A 21,807-nucleotide genomic window follows, 5' to 3' on the forward strand; every position below is an offset into this window, starting at 1 on the left:
TACAATTACGAGCTTTTAGAAATATTACTTGCTTGTTTGTTTTATATGTTGTATATGTTGTTAATGCTTTGTTTATTTTACACAATTGTTTGAAATATAAATTAAATCTTAAAACGATTTTTTTTTCAAAATACTTATTAAATAAATTAAATAAAAAAGTAGAAATCAAATCTAATTATAGTTAAACACAAAACACGTCACTAATGACATGTAACGTACGTCAAATTCAAAATAAATCGCGTTGAGAAAATGGCTAATAAAATTTTATAGAGCAAACAATTAAAATGGTACTTTTATCGATACCACCGATCGTTCTTCCAACATAATTTTTATAATGGCTACAAGGACTTGCGCAAAGTTTTTTCTTACACTGATATGCAATAAAGTGTATTGCGCGAGTGGGAAGGACAACGGCTTTGGGAATAGCTACGTTTGGGCTGGATCACTGGAATCTGGGATACAAATAGGAACGCACCACAAGAAGCCAGTAATGGTAATCATACACAAGTCGTGGTGCAAAGCGTGTAAAAATCTGAAACCAAAGTTCGCGTCCTCAACAGAAATACAAACATTGAGCAAACATTTTGTTATGGTTAATTTAATTGATGACGAAGAACCGGAGGGCAATACATATTCTCCCGACGGAACGTATATACCTAGGTAACCTGTGTTTAAAACATTTCTTTGAATATATCTAATGACGACCATTATAACTATCCAATGTAATATCGATAGATTCTACAAAAAAATCTTAATTATAGTAGCTTGAGCTATATATTCCTTAAGTTGTCACATTAGGATAAAGAGTATTCTTGTTCTTGATGTGCCAAATCATATGCCAGGCATTATAATTAGACGAGATATGGATGCCACTCATTGATTCATGGTATTGAAAGTGCAACGTTGGAATGAATGAAAGAGACACTTAAATATCATTCAGTACAGCGTAAAAGATTCAAACGACTATGCCTCTTAGCATTTAGAAGTGATATACGTGTGTGCGAATCTTTGAGAAGTTAATTATGTAACGCTGGAATATACTGAATAAGGGTCGGAACCAAATCTTTGATTATTAGTCGTCTTGTATGTAGTGGGACAACTTTTAGTAGATAGTATGTGGTTTCATATTGGTGGTATCGTAGAAAAAAAATGTTTCCTTTTGACTTGATTTGATTTTTTTTACAGAATACTATTCGTTTCGCCTAAAGGTCAAGTAGACCATGATATAATAAACGAGGATGGCAGCAGTCAACACAAATTCTTCTATAGTAGACCGGAGCAGATTGCTAAATCAATGAAGAAAGTAATACAAAAATATAAATTAGAAGAGTTTAATGCGTGATTGTATTTTAATATAAATAAAGCGGTGGTATGCGCACTATGTTATTATTTTCACTTTAAGAAACTTAACAAAGAAGTGTGGATTTAGTAAATATTTTTTTCTCATCTCCAAACTTATACTTCGACTAATATTTGGGAAGATGAATAAAAAAAAATGTAATATCAGTATGGCGATCGATCTTTTATGTGCATGACTCTACAATCTCAACTGAAAAACAAGCGCTTTCATGTTTATAGAACAGCTGTGGGCTTTTGAGAATCATAGAACCGAGTGAATGATTCATACTCAACCCTACTTTATTCAATATTTCCAATAGATAAGTATAATGTTGATATTTTCTATACATATATGAAAAAAACGCAAATCAGACCAATCAAACAATATCTGATTAATTGCTCCTTAACATTTTGAATAGCAAATCGGTAGAATATTGTTAATTGCCTTCATTTCACGTAAACCTTGTTCCAGGATCAGGTCTTTGAAAAGAAGGCTTCCTCCTTCCTTTGTTTGTTTGTTATGGCAAATTACTTATACTACTTACATCTTCGACGACAGGCTCGACATACATTTCCATGGTGTTGTTGAGAGGTGGCAGCGGCATGGGTGAGGCCGCTGCAGATGAGCGCCGCGACGCGCTCGCGCACGAGCATTGCGACACCGAGCGACGCGATCGGGGAGATTCTCTGTTGGAGAGACATTATGAGGTTAACAATAATAGTAAATCGAGCTAAGGTTCTGCGGAGCTAGCAACACGACCGATATAAGGCGGTAGCGCGCGACCATATTCGTGTTATTACTCACATAGTGGAAACAGACACAAACTGGTACGTTAATTTAATTCGAAAAGAGGAAGTGTGGCTAGACAGTCACGATACTTCCTCTATCAAACTATCGAATCTTGAAATAAATATGTGAAGAGGTTATCTAACTTTCTACGATTCCTACGACGTTAGAGGTTAATAGTACAATATTTACTGATATTTTAAATATATTGTCGCCTTAAAGCTAGCGTTTGTCGTAACATAGAAAATTAAAAGTATAGAATGCAAGGCTTTGCGATGAAAACGTGTTGCGACATTAATTTAAACAATAGACTTCCTTTTATAAGCTTTTATGTTCATACAAAAGTACTGATTGCTTATCTTGTTATAACAATTGCGAAATATCGACAAAAGGCTAACGATTTTTATTATAATAAACAGGATTTACCGTTGCTAGTCACATTGAATTGCAAAATGACGGCCCTTTTCCATTAGAAGCTACTGTTCGTTTAGGAACACCAAAAATAGAAATCTTTGTAATCGCAGCTTGAACCTATGCTTTAACATCTGTACTAAAATAAATTCTAGTCAATTATGTGATCTCCGTTAATCAAATAACCCCCAAAAAAATATGTTTAACATGCGAAAATACGTAAAGATTTTTGTTAGCATTAATTTACATACCTTGAGATCTGGCTATTTAAAGTTCATAGCAATAGACTTCATTACATAAAAAAAAATCTAACAATCTTTGATGTAATCACATCAGTGGCATAGACAAAATATGGTGTCAACGACCCCTATTGATATATTTACCGTCTGCTTCTCCGACACACGTGGCGCGTCACTCGGTCGCACCTACACCTTACAGGCACAAAGTATCCCAGTTGCGGCAAAGGCCCTGGCTCTGTGGAGTCACTTGAATCACTCCACTCGGCTTGGCTGAATGGATCGAAGTCCATTGCCGACGGCATAACTTTTTTTAGTGTTCTTCTTTTGAAAATTTTATTTTATTTTTTTGGCACTTTCTGGCGCGATTTTTATGTTGTGCTTGACATCTATGGTAATTATTTTTTTAATTGTTTTTACTTTTGCAAAAAGATGGTAAAACGTCGTATCGAGAGCGTCGCGGCGATTGAAATAACCTAAATTTATTTATTTTTGGCGTGTAAACAAATGTTATCAAACTGAATTCGGGTGCGTTTCGCTACAATTAGGAACAAACGTTATAAACGATAAGCCGTTACGATAAGATTTGGTTAGATAATATAATAGTAAGTATTGAAACGACTACATGAACTATTTAAAAAAAAACAAAGTATAAAATTTTTTTAGATCTAAAAGGGTTGGTAAAGGTTGAGAATATTGCTTCTAAAACATTTTTGATATTTTCACAAATTATGATTTTGCTACCAAAGATAGAAAGTATTTATTTTGGGATCACATCTGGCAAAGTTTTGTGTTTGTCGGATTGGTTTGCGCCCTTGTATATTTTTGTATTGCTACACGAATCTATAAATAGTTTACTTTGAATCTGCGACAAACTTTAACCTCTTTTCAATATTAAGAATCTTTTTGTCAGAATGATCAATTATACGTTAGGCATTTTTAATAGGCGTTATAAATTTGAATTTTTAGAACATTTGATTGACGAAAATTCCATAGGTAGGCTCTGACTTTTGCAAGTTGAAATGAACACAGTAAATTCTAGTCAGGTGTCGTATCAAGAATATTTCATTACACAACGCTTATTTATACGATGAGGAACGATTTGTTCATGACTAAATGCATACCAAAGCAACTTGTGCATTGTAAATTAATTGCCCATAAACAAACATTAGTATGCAAACAAGACAATCATCATCAGCTCACGATACTTTCCACCGAGGGGCTGAGAACCTACCCCAAGTCAGAGGTGACTAAGCCATAATAGTTTTGATTTCAGTGGCATAAAACTGTAGACTTTTTATACTTAATTAAAAAAAAGTAAATGATTTGGTATTTTCAGTTAATATACAAAATAGAATTGGCCTTGAAAGAATTACATCACTTTAATCCTAATGTAAGTTGTAGGAAAGTTTTAGGGTCACTCAAAGAAACCCAAGATGAATGGCCCTTTGTTTAGTCTCAACAACGAAGTTCCAAGAACTAACGAACTAACAACATTTACGAATTCCTATTATTAAACCATTAATTATGTGGTTTTACAAACATATAGTTATCTTTGTCTTTTCAAAGAGATAAAAATAGATGACAGTATGTTTTAACTGATTCCAAATGTGAGGAGGTTCTTAATCCATCCGTACTTTTTTGCAGTCGTTTCGGCAGTGGAAATCAATGACTAAAATAAAGAATAAAGACTACGATGTTATTAAATGTAGTCGCTATGTATCCAGTTTCATATATTTCTAGTTTTATTTAAAAAAAATCTCACGAGATTAAAGCTAAGCTCAAAAAAGCGTGGATTCCGGTCTCTAAGGTGACGTTACGTGCATTCCATAAGTTTAGGGAAGATTCCTGTTTATTTTCCTTTTTAGATCTCCCGGGTGACGCATAAACGCACCGGTGTTGATGTAATTATGAATGGTATAGTTATAAAAAAAAACGTTGCTCGTGAGAAATTTTGGGACGTTGCCCCGTGACTATGAAATGATAGTGTAGTTTAAAATATACACTATAAGATATTTGAAGATTGGAATAATGTTAAAGATTTCAGAAACCAAACTATGATATTCACTTGAAAAGAAAAACAAACATAACAAAATAACTAAAAAGTTTTCTATTAACTCACTTTCTTACGCAATATTGTTCTAAAGCCGTTTGGCATATACTGTCGCATACATCTTTCAACGATCCCATGTGAAAACGTGTTAAAATCCGTCTACGATACATTAGGAGGTAAACCTAAAGTCGTGCACTCATCAGTATTCTTCATCCGTTTGTTTCGTCGGTTAGAAACTGTTTAGAATAACTGACGCATAATGTTTTAAAATAGACTTTATACTATGACAATTTCTTTTACTTCATTTTCTAGGTTAAGAAAGATATCACTATAAGGTAAAAGTAAATATAGTAAGGTAAAGATAAAATATATAAATTCGCGGCATTTTCTTTTTAAATAACAGTCAAACGGTCTTTATGGTATAACTAATCGTGAATGGGACAATAATGTAATCAATAAAGGAAATATTTACAACTTTAATAGGAAAGCAAATAAAGCTGTCTATTGCATATCACCACCAGTCGTAATGTTTAGTACAGAAATTGTTACGTGTTTGTAAAAGGTTGCATCATCGCTTTCTGTAAACAGACAAATTTTTTATTGGCAATTTACGAACGATCAAAGACTATTTGACTATTACTATACCTCGTGTCGATCCAACGTTGAGCACGAATGTTTGATACAATCGACTTCGTATCGTCATCAGCAATTATGTTCTGATCTTGCAGATGTCCATGGGCATCGATTAACGCTATGGCGTTCCCGCTGCTCCTTTGCCCTTACTCTATACTCTACTCTTATAAAAAATGTCGATGACGATACTACAATGATTGTCACAAATATTCGGGCTAGGCATTATAGTCCTTTGTTCCATACGCGGCAGCAATTACATTTTTTTTCAGATGTTTATAAAAACTATGAGATAAAATATACAAAGCGATATTTTAAAATAAGACTAACTACTAATCACTACTTGCGTGAAAATACATTTTTTAATAGAAATATTTTTTTAAGTCACGAGAGCCTTAAATGTGCCCTTTGTCTATGATGGAAATACTTGAGTTTAGTCATAAAGATAAACATAGCCTTTGTGGTGACCGACGGTGGAGGATACTACAATCTGTGCACCGCATAATTAAATTCCAAACGCATACAGAAAGCAAGATATACGTTGTGATACATTTTAAGTTGTAGAAGAAATAAGTGTTATATTGTTTGAATATAAAGGCAATTGATTTGATGCAATAAAAATGATAGATTTTAAGTGGCCATAGAAAATCTTCGAACAAACAATACTAATGACCATAACCAAATTGAAGTGTCGTTATTAACAGTAACTTTAGAATGTGAAGAAGACATTGATAAAATAGAGATATCAATATGTTTTTCTAAAGAAATGTTGGTGTATACTCGCCGTCAAGCAACAATATCTGTTAGAAAATTGGAAGAGCTTCTTTTATTGCATAAATAGATGTTACACAATAGAAATCGTATGAAACCTAGCATCTTAAAGTAAATTTCATTACGTTCAATAACTGGAAGATGCGAGTCGATTAATTGAATGGAGGGCGAAGTTTAATAACGGTCGTTATAGTAAAGAAAAGGACATAGGCGCAAAAAGTCGGAAACCAAGTATTAGATCTGTGTGTTTCCATTGTCAAAACTATCATATAAAACATCTTACCATCCCGCTCATTCTCCTTGAGTAAACAAAGACAACAAACGAAAAGTTTGAATACCTCAGTTTTTTTTTAAATTTAATATTTCGATAAATAATAGTATACAGTTGTTAATATCACAAATTAATGTGAAAAAATATTTTAAATTATGCATTTTTTTATTACTATAACATCATTAAGTTATCATGAATATAATGGTTAAAAAGAAAAGGAAACACGTTGCATTAAACGTAATGGGTTCTTTATTAAATTAATTTTGATATAAATTACTGTCACAGAGTAATGAACCATAAAATGCAATAAACAAACAATGGTGCATTGGATATGCGGAAAAGGATTATGATATACTATGGCTTTTATTACTCATTTCCGACCAACGTCGCCGAAAATGTCTGGTGTCTACGATATTACGGCAACAAAGAAGTTGGGTTCCTTTGATTTTTTATAGGGTGTCAAACGAGCGAGCGGCAGAATAGCGAAGTGACCGCTGTCCATGGAAATCTGTAATACCCTGAATTAAACAGATCTATTAGTATGTACCGTATTATCAGGAATCATCACACAAAGATTTTAGTATGCGTCATGTATTCGTCATCATCAGTCCTCACCGTCCCCACCGAGGGGCTCTGAGCCTACCCTAAGTTAAGGGTGATTAGGCCATAGTCAACCACGCTGGCCCAGTGCGGGTTGGTTGACTTCACACATATCTTTGAATTTCTTCTCAGATATGTGCAGGTTGCATCACGATGTTTTCGTTCACCGTAAGAACGTCGGATAAATGTACATATGTAAATCGGAAATCGAAAAACACATTGGTACATGGCGGGATTCGAACCCAGGACCTGCAGATTGCAAGTCAAGTGCTTGACCACTGAGCCACCGACGTCATATACTATTCATCTTAAAGTCACAACAATCAATGTTACAAATGTCCGTCTCAAGACTTGATTTATACATATTATATTTGTTAATAAACAACGTCTGCGCAACACCATTCATACGATCTGTTGAGTTTTTATTTGGACTTGTCATGCATTCATACAAATGAAGCATCATTTCTCATTGTCAGATTGTATGTAAGTAACATATGGTCTCCGTGATTCTAAAGTCATGTAAAGATGGACCTGAACTTTGTATTATTTTTGTTCAAGTCCAAAATATTAATATAATAAATAATAAATATATAAAAGAAAGTCGTGTTAGTTACACTACTTATAACTTACGAACGGCTTTACCGATATGGCTGAAAATTGGTGAGGAGGTAGCTTAGAGCCAGGAGACGGACATAGCATATTATTTATTCCTTTTTTTCGAATGTATGCCTTGAACAACTGCTTTTTATTTAACTTATCTATATATTAAGTTTTTTTATATATATCCACGCGGACGGAGTCGCGGGCGACAGTTAGTTTCAAATAGAAATAATATTTTAAACTAACACCAACACTCCAAAAATATTTCAGACTAAATATTTTTTCTCACATAAATGTATAGCCTGACCAGAAATATAGAAAACCTCGACATATTGTGGAAAAATATGGAATTAATTTCGCAAACATTACAAAATGATGTAATAAAGCCGATTGCAGTGCCCTCTGGCTAGGATTTTGATAATAATAATAAAAAATAATAATCCTTCGTTAGGCCATATATATTTTTTATACTATAAAAACTTATACTTCTTCACTATTTCTCAAAACTAATAACATAATAAATCAGCTAATAGAATATATATTTCATTTATCTGCTCCCCAGTGATATCTTTCATAACAGATGAAACAACGAAACGTTCAAGTTTTTATTAGAGCGTTATACGCAAGGCCATCTTGTCTGGCGGGACTACCACTTGTCTACGGCCAATTATTTTATTTGGGTCAGTTATTATTATTATAAACTGCAGTCTGCATTGATTTCTAACAAAAGAAATAAACAATCGTATGCTTATATATAGATTTTTTAATTTTCTTTCTCGAATATGATTTTATAAATCTTTCTTTTTACTAATATTATAAATGCAAATGTTTGAATAGATGGATGGATGTTTGAAGGTATCTCCAAAGCGGCTGAACGGATCTCGATGAAATTTGGCAAATATATAGAACATAGTCTGAAAGAACACATAGGTTACAAATAATGTATTTTTTATTAATTGCACACGTACGGAGAATTCGTCGATATATAGTCACAAAGAGAATATTTGATACATCAGTTTCCACCGCCGACAAAGATATAAAAACTCTTTTGAAACTAATATTGTATATGAAAAAGTTTTATTCTTCGTGTAACAATTCCATTGTATCTAAATTCATTCATTAACTTTTATATCTTGTAGACGGCGTTGAAAGCGATAGTCTAAACAATTCTTATACTAATCTATTTACGTGAATGCTGTAAATCTTTCTGTTTGTTTGTGTAGCCGAGCCTCGTATGGTCGATCCAATAGGAATTCATTCCTCTTTGCCTTAATGCCAATTATATATTTTCGTGGAACGCTGTCGGTTCGTTTAAATGTCTTTCTAATGATACTGACGACATTTTTTACTTGACTACCACTATAAATATTTTTAGGAAATATTTAAAAACTAGCTGTTGCCCGTGACTGTCCGTGCGGAACTAAAAAAGTGATTAGTAGCCTATCTTTTCTTAAAGTCTATGTTCTACATCTATACCAAACTTCAGGGAGATCCGTCCAGTCGTTCTGGAGACACCTCCAAACAAACATCCATCCATCCAAATTGGCATTTATAATATTAGTAAGAAAAATGGTTACTGATAATAGAAGATGTATGAATGATTGCGATTTTATTTAGGTGGAGGATGAATTTTAAAATATTAGAAATAAGAATAGTTGACGAATTAGTAATACTTAGTGGATGAATTTAATAATATCCTGTTTGTCTATGCAATAATGGAAACTTCTATACAAAGTATCAAATCTCCAGTAGTTTGGTGTGCATTGATACACATTTAAAGTTGGAAAATCTCGCTTCTCTATTAATGAGAGACATTGTCCGGTTCTGACTGACGATCTTCATAAGCGGAAACTTGGGTTGGAGAAAAATTCTATAAGCGAAAAAAATATCGCTGTCTCTTGGACTCTCGCTTATCCAGGTTCGACTGTATATCAATATTATAAACATTAATATATCTTTAGGTTCTTTGAACACTGATTGTTATCATTTCTCCCAATTGAGATAAATGACAGATAAATTTATAGATAATTGCGCTCTTGTGCAGTGACAAATTCATAAATAACTGTGTCCATTGTCGCAGCCCGCATGACGGCATGTTAATTAAAATTCCCGTCCATCACGTTCGTTACCCGTCAATTGGGTGACGGTGCCCCAAACATTGAGGTAATATCTGTGTAATCACAAATGCATCAATACTGTATTTTATATGGCCAATTTAAAACTGTACAAATGGAAATTAATTATTACATGTTGAAAATTATCTTACTAATATTATGCTCGCGAATGTTTGGATGGATGGATGTTTTTTAAAACGTATCTCTAGAACATCTCAATCGATCTCGATGAAATTTGGCATGGAAGTAAATCATAGTCTATAGGAACACATAGGCTACTAATTATAAATTTTTAAATACACGCTGACGGAGTCGCGGGCGATATCAAGTTTATATTAAATACAATGTTGTATGATTTCTACTAAACGTAATTTATGTTGTTGAAATATGACGACGGCGATAGTCAATATAAAGGAAATTAAATAACACACATAAAAAAAGATACAGACGAATTGATAACCTCCTTCTTTTTGAAGTCGGCTAAAAAATCAGTATGAAAGCATTACATTATTTACTTTTATTTTTAGTTTTGTTTAGTTTTAGTATGTAGTTTACTCCATATAGTATAAATTATTAGCTTATGTTTTAGTTTAAATATATATCTAGTTTGTAATTAACGTTTAGAGAACTTCGAAAAGTTTTATATAAATGAATGTAAGTCTTTAAATTTGAATATTATATATCAACCAGAAAGTCATTGTAAGAAAGCGAAACGTCAGTCACCCTATGGTACAGAGAATGTAAAAATGCATCCAAAGCCCGAAATAAAAAGAAATAAGAAGTTTACTTGTACTTCATCAGCATACGAATTGAAAAATACACATAACTAAATGAAAGTGACGTACAGACAAACATTGTCCGTATATTTGACGTCACTTAACACTTTTCGTACATGTTTACTTACTAACTCCGACCCAATTTTCTCACGGTATAATGTCAAATTACAACAGTTATTATGAACTTTAATCCATCGTGTTATGATTGCTTTTAGCTTGATGTAACGCTATTAGAAATATTACAATACCCATGGGTGCAGTCACTTCGGTAATGGAGTAATGGAGGTATTGTAATCCAAAATAAACATCAGTAAATATACTTTAAGCTAGAAGAAGGACGAAAATACAAAATATATGGTTAAGGAGTTATTGAGCCATAGTACTTATATTATAGAAACAACACTATTAAAGTCATAGACTACTATTATTATTTTTTTCGCGACGACCAAGTCACGGCCGACGGCTACTTTTATCTAAAACATCGAAATTGTCGACAGTTCAGAGATATTTTACCTTTATAACTTAGGAAATGTTTCCAAAGTCACGACATTCCATCCCTTTTCTTTCACAGCGAATGACAGGGATAACAGTATGCTTTTATACATGTTCTAAATAAAAAATCATGATTAAATCGAATTTATTCTCCCTTTTTTTCAGTATTATATTACTAATTCATAATATAAAATACATAAAATAGAATAAACAAAGCACTTTAAACATGTTAATAAAGCAATAATTTTGGATTTGATTTAATAACATATTTATTAGTATGGATGATATCGAGTGAATAGAGTATAGAACTAGAAGCTTTCCGACGCAAATAATTAACGCTTCTGTATGCATGTACTCTGTGGTAATGGTGCCAGTTGAGAATTGCGAATGTACAATATGGTAAATGTTCTCCATTGTAGTTTATTAACCGAGTTTAAAAGGAACAATGCCTGCATACGAAGCAACTACTGTAAAATGAATAATTATACTGTATCTTCTATGAATATCTGTTCAAGTCACCCCATAATTTGGGACTACTTCAAGCCCCTCAGTGAGGTTTTAGAGTTTTTTTTTATTTTATAATAAGAGAAGAGGGCAAACGAGCAGCGGTGTGGAGAAATTTACTTGACCAAGTTCAGACTCACCCTCGGCTGTAGCGCCTTAGATGATGATATCTCTAAAATAGCTCTTTTCGTGTATTTTTAAATACAATAGGATGAAAATCATTTAATAAGCGTAAAAGTCACCAGGGAAGTGTATTTCGCTCAGAAAGACTTTTCGCACCGATGGCTGCGAAAACTAATCGAGATGAGAGCAGCCAGTCTGTCTGTCCGTGCATAAAATATAAGCTTATACTAATATATGTCACCGTCACTTTGTAAACTTAGTTATTTTAAAATCACACTAGAACTATCATTACTAACAGTAAATTGCTAACTGAACTAATAATTTATTTTGACAATTTACACTAATCTAACCAAGTAGTAGGTAGTTGTTAGGTTTTAAGCCAGAAAATATACTAATTATAATTTAGTTTGTTCAGTTGTAATCGAAGACAAAGTTTTATTGATTTAGCTCACATTTTGCCGAAACTACATAATATTATGGCGAGTGACATTATAAACTGGCGATGTTTGCAATCTGACGGTGACATATACATAAAAAGCTTCAGTTGTTTGCACCGCGCCACAGCCGAGCTCCAACTATTCCCGTATTATTTCCGCGAGATTTAAATGCGTATTCTATCCTTTACATTGTCATTTCTACACTGTTATTATTGTTATAGCGTTATAATAAAAAAAGAAAGATATGCATTTTGTAACATTTTTGTACACTGTAACTTATACCGATAAACAATGCAAACTGCGTATAGCTTCCTCTCTTTCTATTGTCAATGTTATTATTATTATTATATCTGTCGTCTCTCTCATGTAACGTAAAGTGTCTATACGTGACGCATCTGTGTTTTTTTTTTCAAAAATATTTGAAACAGTACCCGATTACATAATAGGAGCCAGACATATTTTAAAATCGGTGAAGTACCAGTTGGCCTAAAGCTTAAATAGACTGCAACATGGCAGCAACAAATATATTAATAAATTACACGAAACAGAACCACTTCCTATTTAACTGCATGCATTGGTACAGTTAATTATATTTAATATGCAATATAAATAAAATATTTAATTATTGACGTTTGATAAATCCTACTAATAATAAAAATGCGAATGTTTAGATGGACGGATGGACGGGTGTTCGTGTGAAGATATCTCCGGAACGTAAAATGTAAATGTAACATTGTCTCGATGAACACTGAGGCAACTTAGTTCGGTTTTTTCTTAATTTCGCGCGGACGGAATCGCGGGCGCTATATAGTCATTACGTTGTCTATCTATCTTTTTAGGCCTAACTTCTAGATATATCATATCTATATTTTTTTTAAATAACAAAGATTCATACGTGTTTCTCAAAATATACAATGAGTACTTTGGTGTTTCAGATTTAATTCGTTCTATATTAGTTCGTTGGCCGAGTTGACATCTTGCACATGGTTTCAACTTGTTGCTTGGTCGACCCATATTCGCTCGATGTGAATTAATTTCGAATAAATCATGAATATGGTAAACGAATAAATCAAATAGGAAAACGGCTTTTATAAATTGTTCATACATGAATACACTTTTATATTCGTTCATGTTATTCATCACTGATGACCGACAGACCTCATTTAAATATCAGACTACTTCTGCTATTATCCAAGTTTTTTTTTTATATCTAGTTATGTTTAGTAAATCACATAATCTTAAGAATAAAATAAAAATGTCTCCAACCTATCTGTTGAGAATTGAAACGCCCAATTAATGTTAAAATACTATAAAAAATCGTCGCAATTCCTTCTCGACAGGCGATTTACATTGGGAATTGGATGGAGGGTATTGTCGCGAAACGAGGGTCGCTTACGGTGACCCGATTTAACACAAATGTACGATCCTAAGAGCCCGTACACACGGAACTTGTCTGGCCAAGTGTGTTCAATGCAATTGAAACTACTACGATCATTTGGATTATCATTACGTGATTACAAAGATCACATAATTGATACTAAGACTTTATAAATCTTTTTGAAGTACGACACATAAATTATGTCACACACGACATGTCGCGTTCTCCGACATAACTTCTATAAGTAGGTTTACTGCCGACGTTTAAACTGTCTACAATAAAAATTTGACTTTACTAACTTATAAATATACATAGGTTTAATTTTGATTCTTATAATATTCAAGTTGATTTTTTGAACTACAAAATTCTTACGTTTCAAAATTGCTTTCAAATTAATTAAAGGAAGTAAAGTAAGTAAATGTAAGTCTAGAATACATGGTTTATTATTATTGTACACGATATTATATTCAAACAACATTACAAATTCATAAGTTATACAAAAAACAATGAGGAAATAAAATTCGCGATACAAAAAACATCTCCGCCATCTTAAAATGTTTTAAGAGTACATTAGCCGATTGTATCACATTTCACGAAATAAATTCGTTTTATTTCAATACGAAAAACAACTTCACGTAATTTTCCTTGAGTTTTAAATTTCAATAATCCCTATCAATTCCATTTGCCATCAAATTGCTAGGGTCCTCAATAAATTTTCTTTTCCTTTTACCTCGATACTTCCAGGAGATTTACCAACAAAATTAAGACGAAGTTTTTTTTTTTATTTGTACGCATAACAATATTATTCTACGTAATTTAGAAAAATTTAGTAAATATGACCGGGAATCTACTGTCGAAGTAAGTGTACTAAAACATATTAATCTGCAATCATTCTGGTATTGCGGATCTCCATCGTCGTCGGATCAACAAATTAGACGATTAGCTGCTCATTTGCTGACTTCACCATCGCCCGCGATTCAGTGCGTAGGGAAAATAAAAACTTAATTAGTAGGTTATGCGAAACAGAAAACGCTTCTAGACTATGTTCTAGATCTATGCCAAAGTTCAGCGAGATCTATGTAGCCGTTCTGGAGATACCTTCAAACAAACATCCATCCATCTAAATATTAATTATAAAATTAGAAAAAGTAAGAATTGTTAATCGATTACAAAAGCGCTTACGAAATGGAAAGTGGTTCAATAATCTCGATCTACAATTTTCCTTGCTCAATAACTCACTAAATTGATAGATTTTTTGGTACAATCTTGCCAACTCTATATTATAAAAATATTTGTTATTTATTAAGTTGATTATACGGCAATTTTTAATTATACTACATGCGCACAAATACCTTTACCGATAGATGTCAGCAAACAAATGTCTTCAAGAATAAACGAAAGAAATGGCATTGAATAATTTCATTTTCCTTTTCGTGATGTTATTTAATCAAAGTTATTTGTTGTATAATTTTTGCGTTATCGTCAACATTTTCATTATGTGTTGACATCGCTATATCTTTTGATTTATGTTGCAGATATATTGTACGTTTTAATCACAATATTGGTCCTACTCTGCTAAGCTAAGTTGAGCCTTTGACTAGTTACCTGTTATAATTAAATTAGAAAAAAATATAAACAACAACGAAAATAATTTATCAAAAATCTAGTCTATTTTCTGTATTAAAAGAGAAATTATAATAACAACGTTTACAATCTAAGCTTTTAACATTAAGAAGAACCGTAATTTTACAAGGAAATTACAAGTACATTTAAATATATCGCAAAAAACTGTAAGCCACTGAAAGTTTTCAAAAGGTCTTTACTGTCTAATAAGTGGAAAGAAACTTATCATTCTAAGGTCCAAAACTAGAGAGAATATATATTAAAATTGATCATACTGGGAGATAATGAACTCTTATCCGTACTTTTCATAAATAATAAAAAAAAATCATGATGTCAGAAGAGCTTTGACCGAGAGTATTTACTTCTTTTCGTCTAATAATACGTAACGACTCCACGATCACATCATCCTTTGTTTTGCCGCCCACATGTTTTTAATTGAAAGGGGACATAATCAAGCCAATTTTTGAATTAAGAATTTCTTTTTCTTCTTTTTTGTATTTCTGTTCTGCCAATTGCTGACATTATAACTATTTATTGTTGTTATTTATAGAAAAACAAATCATGTTTATTGCTAATTACCGTATTATTTGTCTATTCCAGATTAAAAAAAAATAACAGCTAGACATTATTCTGGTTTTTAAATGCAAAGTATAGGTATAGATAGGTAAAGTTGTTAGTAATTACTGCGTACATATTTAACTTCCGTTATAAGCTTCATTTAAAGACAAAGGGTTTAAAAAAGAATTAATCCGCGTGTATTCATTATGATACAGGATAATGGAGCCTATGATGGTGTGGTTAGGTCGAAATTTATTAATAAAATTATGTTAGCGCCGCTTAAAGGAACACACAATTATCATGTGTGCAGTTGTCATTAAGAAGATCCGCCTGCGAAATATTTTCACATCCGATCTCGTACAGGTCAACGATTTACACGTCTAAAAATATAATTTTCTCTGAAGTTTAGCACACTGGATAACGAATTTCACTTTTTACTATAATATTTTGCGATATAATTAGATAAAATACCATTAATTTATTAATATTATTTATATTTTATTAACATTAGTATAATTAAATAGTTGCTTTTTTTACATTAACAATTTTATTTTTATTTTTTCACTTTCACTTTTTACTTTTTGATAGTGATGTTGATAAGCCTTTCCAAATTATTTAAAAAAGAACATGTTCGATTTTTGAAAAGTTAAAATTTTCAACTTGTATGCGTCAGTCCGCGCGCGTCGACGCGTCGCTGCGGCCGCGTCGACGTTGACTGGACTCCGCATCGGCCGTCTGCCAAAGAATCCAAGACTGAAAAGTTATATTTATGTGGATATGACTGTTTATTCACCGGTGTGACAAAAACTTCTAAATTTACATTTTAATAGTACATCAATACACCGAACGTATGCTTATTATTATTATCATCACTACCCATACCATATAAATCACAATATCTTACTGTCAACGTAACGACACAAAAAAAAATGATAGGTTTTCTATGGGTTTTTAGCTTAAGAAAAATTAACATACCTTTAATTTGAAATATTACTACGATAGAAGTCTTTGTTTTCAAAGTTTAGACTTTAGACTAAACATGTTCAAGATATTTGCATACTTAGGCCTAATCTACAATATCTATTTTAGTGGCATATGTTGCACACATCCGACTAAGTACATCGATTGCATTGCCGTGCATAGAGTATGCGTCAAAAATATAACGGCACCGTCTGGACGGGGCGCCTACCAACTTTGAGTAATAAAGATAAATTAAGCTTGCATCAAACAGATATGTATCAGCATGGTAACTTACGTCTAGCAAAACCCTCGGGAACATTTTTAAAAACATTTAGGAACATAAGGCGCACGAAAGTTTATGTAATTCACAAAGCAGACTATAAAATTGTAAATAGCTAAACATTTTACGTTTATAAATTGTATAAAAAAAACTTATATTGGAATTATATTTCCATCATTTGACTCGTATGAATAAAATTGCGCATAAAACTTTTACAAACAACCGACCAATAAAATGTTGGCGATCTCTGCAATGAAAGCCGTATACCTACACTCGAGTGTAGACTTAAAAAACATTAAATTGCTTTCAAATAGTTATGAAATTTCTTTGCCATTGATATGAAGTGGCATGGACGAATTTAGGTCAGTTGATGACCCAGGTTAAACATATGTTACCTAGATTGACATTTGAAATGACTAAAAGCTAAAAAAACGTTTGTTTAAATGCATGTTACGTCACTTTTTAAAAGAAAAATAATTAATTTTTTTTTTGGGTACGGTGAAGAACGCACCAGCCAGTCATTTAATGTGGCACATTTTTATTTTAATCATAAGCTCCATAATCTTAATTGCCGAAGATTCTAAATATTTTGTAATAGTAAAATAAAAGATTAAAAAATATTCCAAATTTGTATTTTTATCTTTGATCGTTTTTTATAACGGAATATTAAACACTTTAAACGTGGGAGTTAATACCAATTAAAAAGTCGTAAAATGGAATAGGGTTCGTTTAAAATTGTTATTTTATACAACTACAGATAGTTATTTCTCTTGTATCATTTATTGTGGTAGTTTTATTTAATATATTATAATAATTTTATTTACTTATAAAAAGATTAGTTCCCGTTATGTTAGGGATTATCTTTATAGGGAAATTTCGCAAACGGATATTCGTGAAATTTAGACGCGTAAAAAGCAATTTTTTAAATGATATGGAACAAGTAATGAGCAAATTCTAGTATAATGTAATTTGTTACATCAGAATATTTATGCGAGACAAAACAACAAATAGTTCAAATGAATCAATCTCCATAAATTGTATCTTCTATTTCTGGCTACACTCCAAATGAATTATTATAGATTAGTATAAACTAGTTACCCGTGTTTACTTTTGAAAAAAAAATGGTTCTGATAAAAAAAGGATCTTGCCCGACACACCGACGAACAACAAAGTAATCGTATAAGGGTTCCGTTTTTTTCGAGGTACGGATCCTTAAAAATATTTCACTTCTGGATTAAGTTGTTTGTAATTGAGAAATATTAATTTAAATAGGTAAAAAAGACAAAAAAAGCTCAAAGGTATTGTTACTTATTTTTTTTTATTTAATAAATCCATTTTGCTAGTCCTTAACCAGCTACCAGCAACAAATTACAAAAGTCCAGATTTTATGTCGTAATAATATTAAGTCAATGTAATAAAAGACAAGCATTGTTATTTCATCTAATAACTATTCAATATTCATGTTTGTTTCAAAAAGTATGGAATGACTGTATGGAAGAGGATATGCGTAAAAAGGGGGTAGACTCGGATATGACGGCTGATAGAGATGTATGGAGGAGTAGTACATACTGTGCCGACCCTCGATAGGGATAAGGGCAGGTTGATGATGAACTCTCGATATTCATGTTTACCTGACTGATGCAATTCAATAAATTTATATGCATACTTCTACTTGATATCGCAATAATAAGAATTATATACTTATATTTCCGACAATATGGAAGTTTAAATCACGATGGTGGACGATTTTTAATCTTGTAAGAACCATGCAATAGTCGTCTTGTTTATGTTTATTCCGTCGATAATTAACTCATCATCAGCTCACTATACGTACCCACTGAGATGCTCGGAGCCTAACCTAAGTTTCCTTTCCCAGTGCGGGCTGACTTCACACATATCTTTGAATTTTTCGCAGATATGTGAAGGTTGCTTCACGATATTTCCTCTTCACCGTAATAACGTCGGATAAATGAACACATGTAAATCAAAAAACACATTGGTACATGACGGGATTCGAAGCCTATAGTGTATAATAGCAATATATAGTTAATCCATATGGTTGTTTTAAACAAATTAATTTGACAAAGCTTCCTACTCATACATATATAACAAGTTGGAGTTGTTCTAAAGTTTAATATTACAAGTTTATACGCCATAGAGAATATTGCCCTTCCGCAAGCGGCAGGAAGTATCGCGGTTACATTTAATATCCTGGCAATAATAACACTAGAAATAGGGTTGTGCTATTTGTTAATCGATAAAATATAACCAGTTATTTAACGTCTTGTTTTTTACAAAAGAAATAAATGTTGTTAAGTTAATCAATCATATTTTTTAATTAATTTATAATTTAAATATAGTATAATTCTTTTTATTTGATTGTAGAAAGGCGTTAGGGTTGCAGTAACTGAATATTTGCCCTTGAATATAGCAAAGATTGTTGTTTTATATAATACATCAGACATAAATGACTTAGTCATAATATTATAGTATTTTTATAAGCGTAATATTTCTATTTTTATTATAACCAATTGTATGTGTTTCATTACATTTACTAGTTTTAGTTATATGGTGCTAATACATCGATATTAACTATCGATATATTAGTACATCACTTTATCATCTGACGTGTGCCGGCTTTGTTCGTACTTTTCTCGATGTGGTGTAAAACTCACGCTGTTTCTAAGCTTCCTTAGCAGCTGGGTGCCTATTTCAATGAGGTTACGTCACCTTTTATGTTCTAAGTCGTATAACATTGAGAATAAGTAATAATAATTATTCAAATTCAAGGCGTATCCAGCACATTTAATCTTATTTCTTATCTTACTAATATTGTATGTACGAATGTTTAGATGGATGGATGTTTATTTTAAGAGATCTCCGGAACGGCTACAAGGATCTCGGTGAAATTTGGCATAAATGTACAACATAGTCTGGAAGAAAACATAGGTAACAAATAAGGTTTTTATATTATATATTCGGGATTCGAGTCTATTCTCGCACATTGAACTTGACAAAAACTGAACTCAATCATCAAGGACGCAAAAATAAAGTATTCAAACAAAGCCAGGAGTAGGCTCGGTCCGTCTGGAAAACTGCTTGAAGCGCATTAAGTAAATACTACATTTTGCAGACAGCGAATCAGCAAAATAACCGGCGAATAACGATTTGTTTTTCAACTAGTTGCTCGATTAATTACAGTTTGAAGAACGCAGCTACAATACCTAACTCTACATCGGTAAAATAAAATGTAGCTAAAATTTGCCTTCACTTGTCGCCAAATTAAAAAAAAAACAAACTTACAATACTCTGTTGTTTATGAAAATCCTACGTAAATACTTTTTGAGTTAATCTTCAATCAGCTGGGATGTGTTAATTTATTAATGCAATTGATTATTATTTGTTTTTAAATTATTATCGAGATAAGCCGCAAATCCGACTATAAAGATCGATTTATCGACCAACAGATCGTCCGAGAAGTAAGCGCATAATCCTACCGATTGTCGGTTGAGTCGTCGGGAGTTGTGCAATTTTTCAATCCCATGAAAAACTTTTTTTCTCCATAAAATCCCTCCGTCGAGTTTCTATGCTTTTGAACAGAGTGCGCTTGGAAATGCGCGTAGGTACCTAGCGAGTGTCGACGGCCAACAACTAGCCGATCAATTAACACGGGGATTACGTAGACTGCACAACTCTATACCTTCAATATGGATGTTCACGTCAGACACGTCAAGCGAACTTGATAGACATTCCATGAAAATATACTTTCTGTAGGAGGTTTAATTTTTTACAGATATTAAGCATTGCAAAGATTGACAGCACTGAGCAGTTTACAACTTTTATACGCAAAAGATAAAGCCATTATGACCTAAATCTCATACTTGGCTGGAAAAGTTTGAGCGTATACTAATTCTTAAAATAACATTCAATTTAAAAATAAAACTAAACTATATTATATTTATTTATTATCTACATGTGAATAATTTCCTTCTCATGTTTATAAGTGGCTGTGGGGTTTGCGTGTAGAGGAATTAATTGCACTAGTCTGATCCCCCGCCGGCGCTCCCGTCACGTTAATTTATACGGCATTAGACCTGGATTTATACAGGTTTAAAGTTAGGGAATTAATACCAATTATCGCAATTGCCAGCTTAATCTAGGAACACTTGAATATTACCCGTAAATTCACCTTCAAATATATTGTGAAATGTAAAAAATTACGCTGAGGATTGTGACCCAAAGGATAATAAAACACAACTGTGTTTGTTAAAATACGGCTATACATATGCGTAAAAACCAGACGAAGCGCAATTATTGTCCCTTTTAAGGAATGGGAACGCTCTTGTTAAAAAAAAGCAAATATCATGAAAAAAACATTAAAACTAACCTATTTAAGTTGAGGTTCATCACCATGTTGTCTTTGGCACCATTTACACTGAATCCTGAAACAAAAAATGTTAATTTAAATATACAAATATAGATGGCGTTATTATAAATTTATTTATTACAATAAAAATGACTTTGTAACATTACCGAAAGTTACAACGAAGCGCAAAGGACACGACGGATACATTATTAACACGCAGCTTCCGACAGAACAATGAAACTCATTTAAATACTACAATCACCGTGGGGATTATAGCTTTTTTATAATTAAAGAGTTGGCACAGCTCTGTACCCGTTTATTACCCTGTTTCAAAGGGATTAAAAATGTACGCGATCGTTATTTCAGTAAGACTATCTTCGAACTGTAATTAATTTGAAATCCAAGATGTTATATTAATGAAAGCAACAAAAAATTAGGTCTATTATAGATGGTGCATGGGAAAGTGGAGGGCACCGGACCAGGAAAGGGGTCCCCCATG

The 21,807-nt window shown here is 32.4% G+C and overlaps 2 protein-coding genes across 8 annotated transcripts in view; one reads left to right on the forward strand and one right to left on the reverse strand.

Moving 5' to 3' along the window:
* The window catches only part of pyd (zonula occludens-like protein polychaetoid), a 59,770-nt gene extending 38,391 nt beyond the window's left edge, over nt 1-21,379 (reverse strand). For 3 of the 7 annotated variants that reach the window (XR_001227836.1, XM_013310563.1, XM_013310557.1), the window contains exons 1-3: nt 16,240-16,427; nt 2,920-3,248; nt 1,884-2,025 (exon numbers count right to left, since the gene is read on the reverse strand). Coding sequence is in view for 6 of the 7 variants with exons in the window: in XM_013310563.1 (XP_013166017.1) it covers nt 1,884-2,025; nt 2,920-3,077 (300 nt within the window). In the remaining variant the exon portion in view is untranslated. Of the gene's footprint in view, nt 1-1,883; nt 2,026-2,919; nt 3,311-16,239; nt 16,428-21,329 lie in introns of those variants that run through there. The other 4 variants (XM_013310559.1, XM_013310565.1, XM_013310561.1 and 1 more) reach the window with 4 other exon arrangements.
* Nucleotides 217-1,390, forward strand: LOC106116668 (thioredoxin domain-containing protein 12). The gene is made up of 2 exons (XM_013310569.1): nt 217-660; nt 1,186-1,390. The coding sequence occupies exons 1-2, from the start codon at nt 335-337 to the stop codon at nt 1,340-1,342; spliced, it is 483 nt and encodes a 160-aa protein (XP_013166023.1). The 5' UTR covers nt 217-334; the 3' UTR covers nt 1,343-1,390.
* Nucleotides 21,380-21,807: the final 428 nt, after the last annotated feature.

This window comes from Papilio xuthus, unplaced genomic scaffold (assembly GCF_000836235.2).
Source record: "Papilio xuthus unplaced genomic scaffold, Pxut_1.1 DF827714.1, whole genome shotgun sequence".
NCBI classification, from domain to species: domain Eukaryota; kingdom Metazoa; phylum Arthropoda; class Insecta; order Lepidoptera; family Papilionidae; genus Papilio; species Papilio xuthus.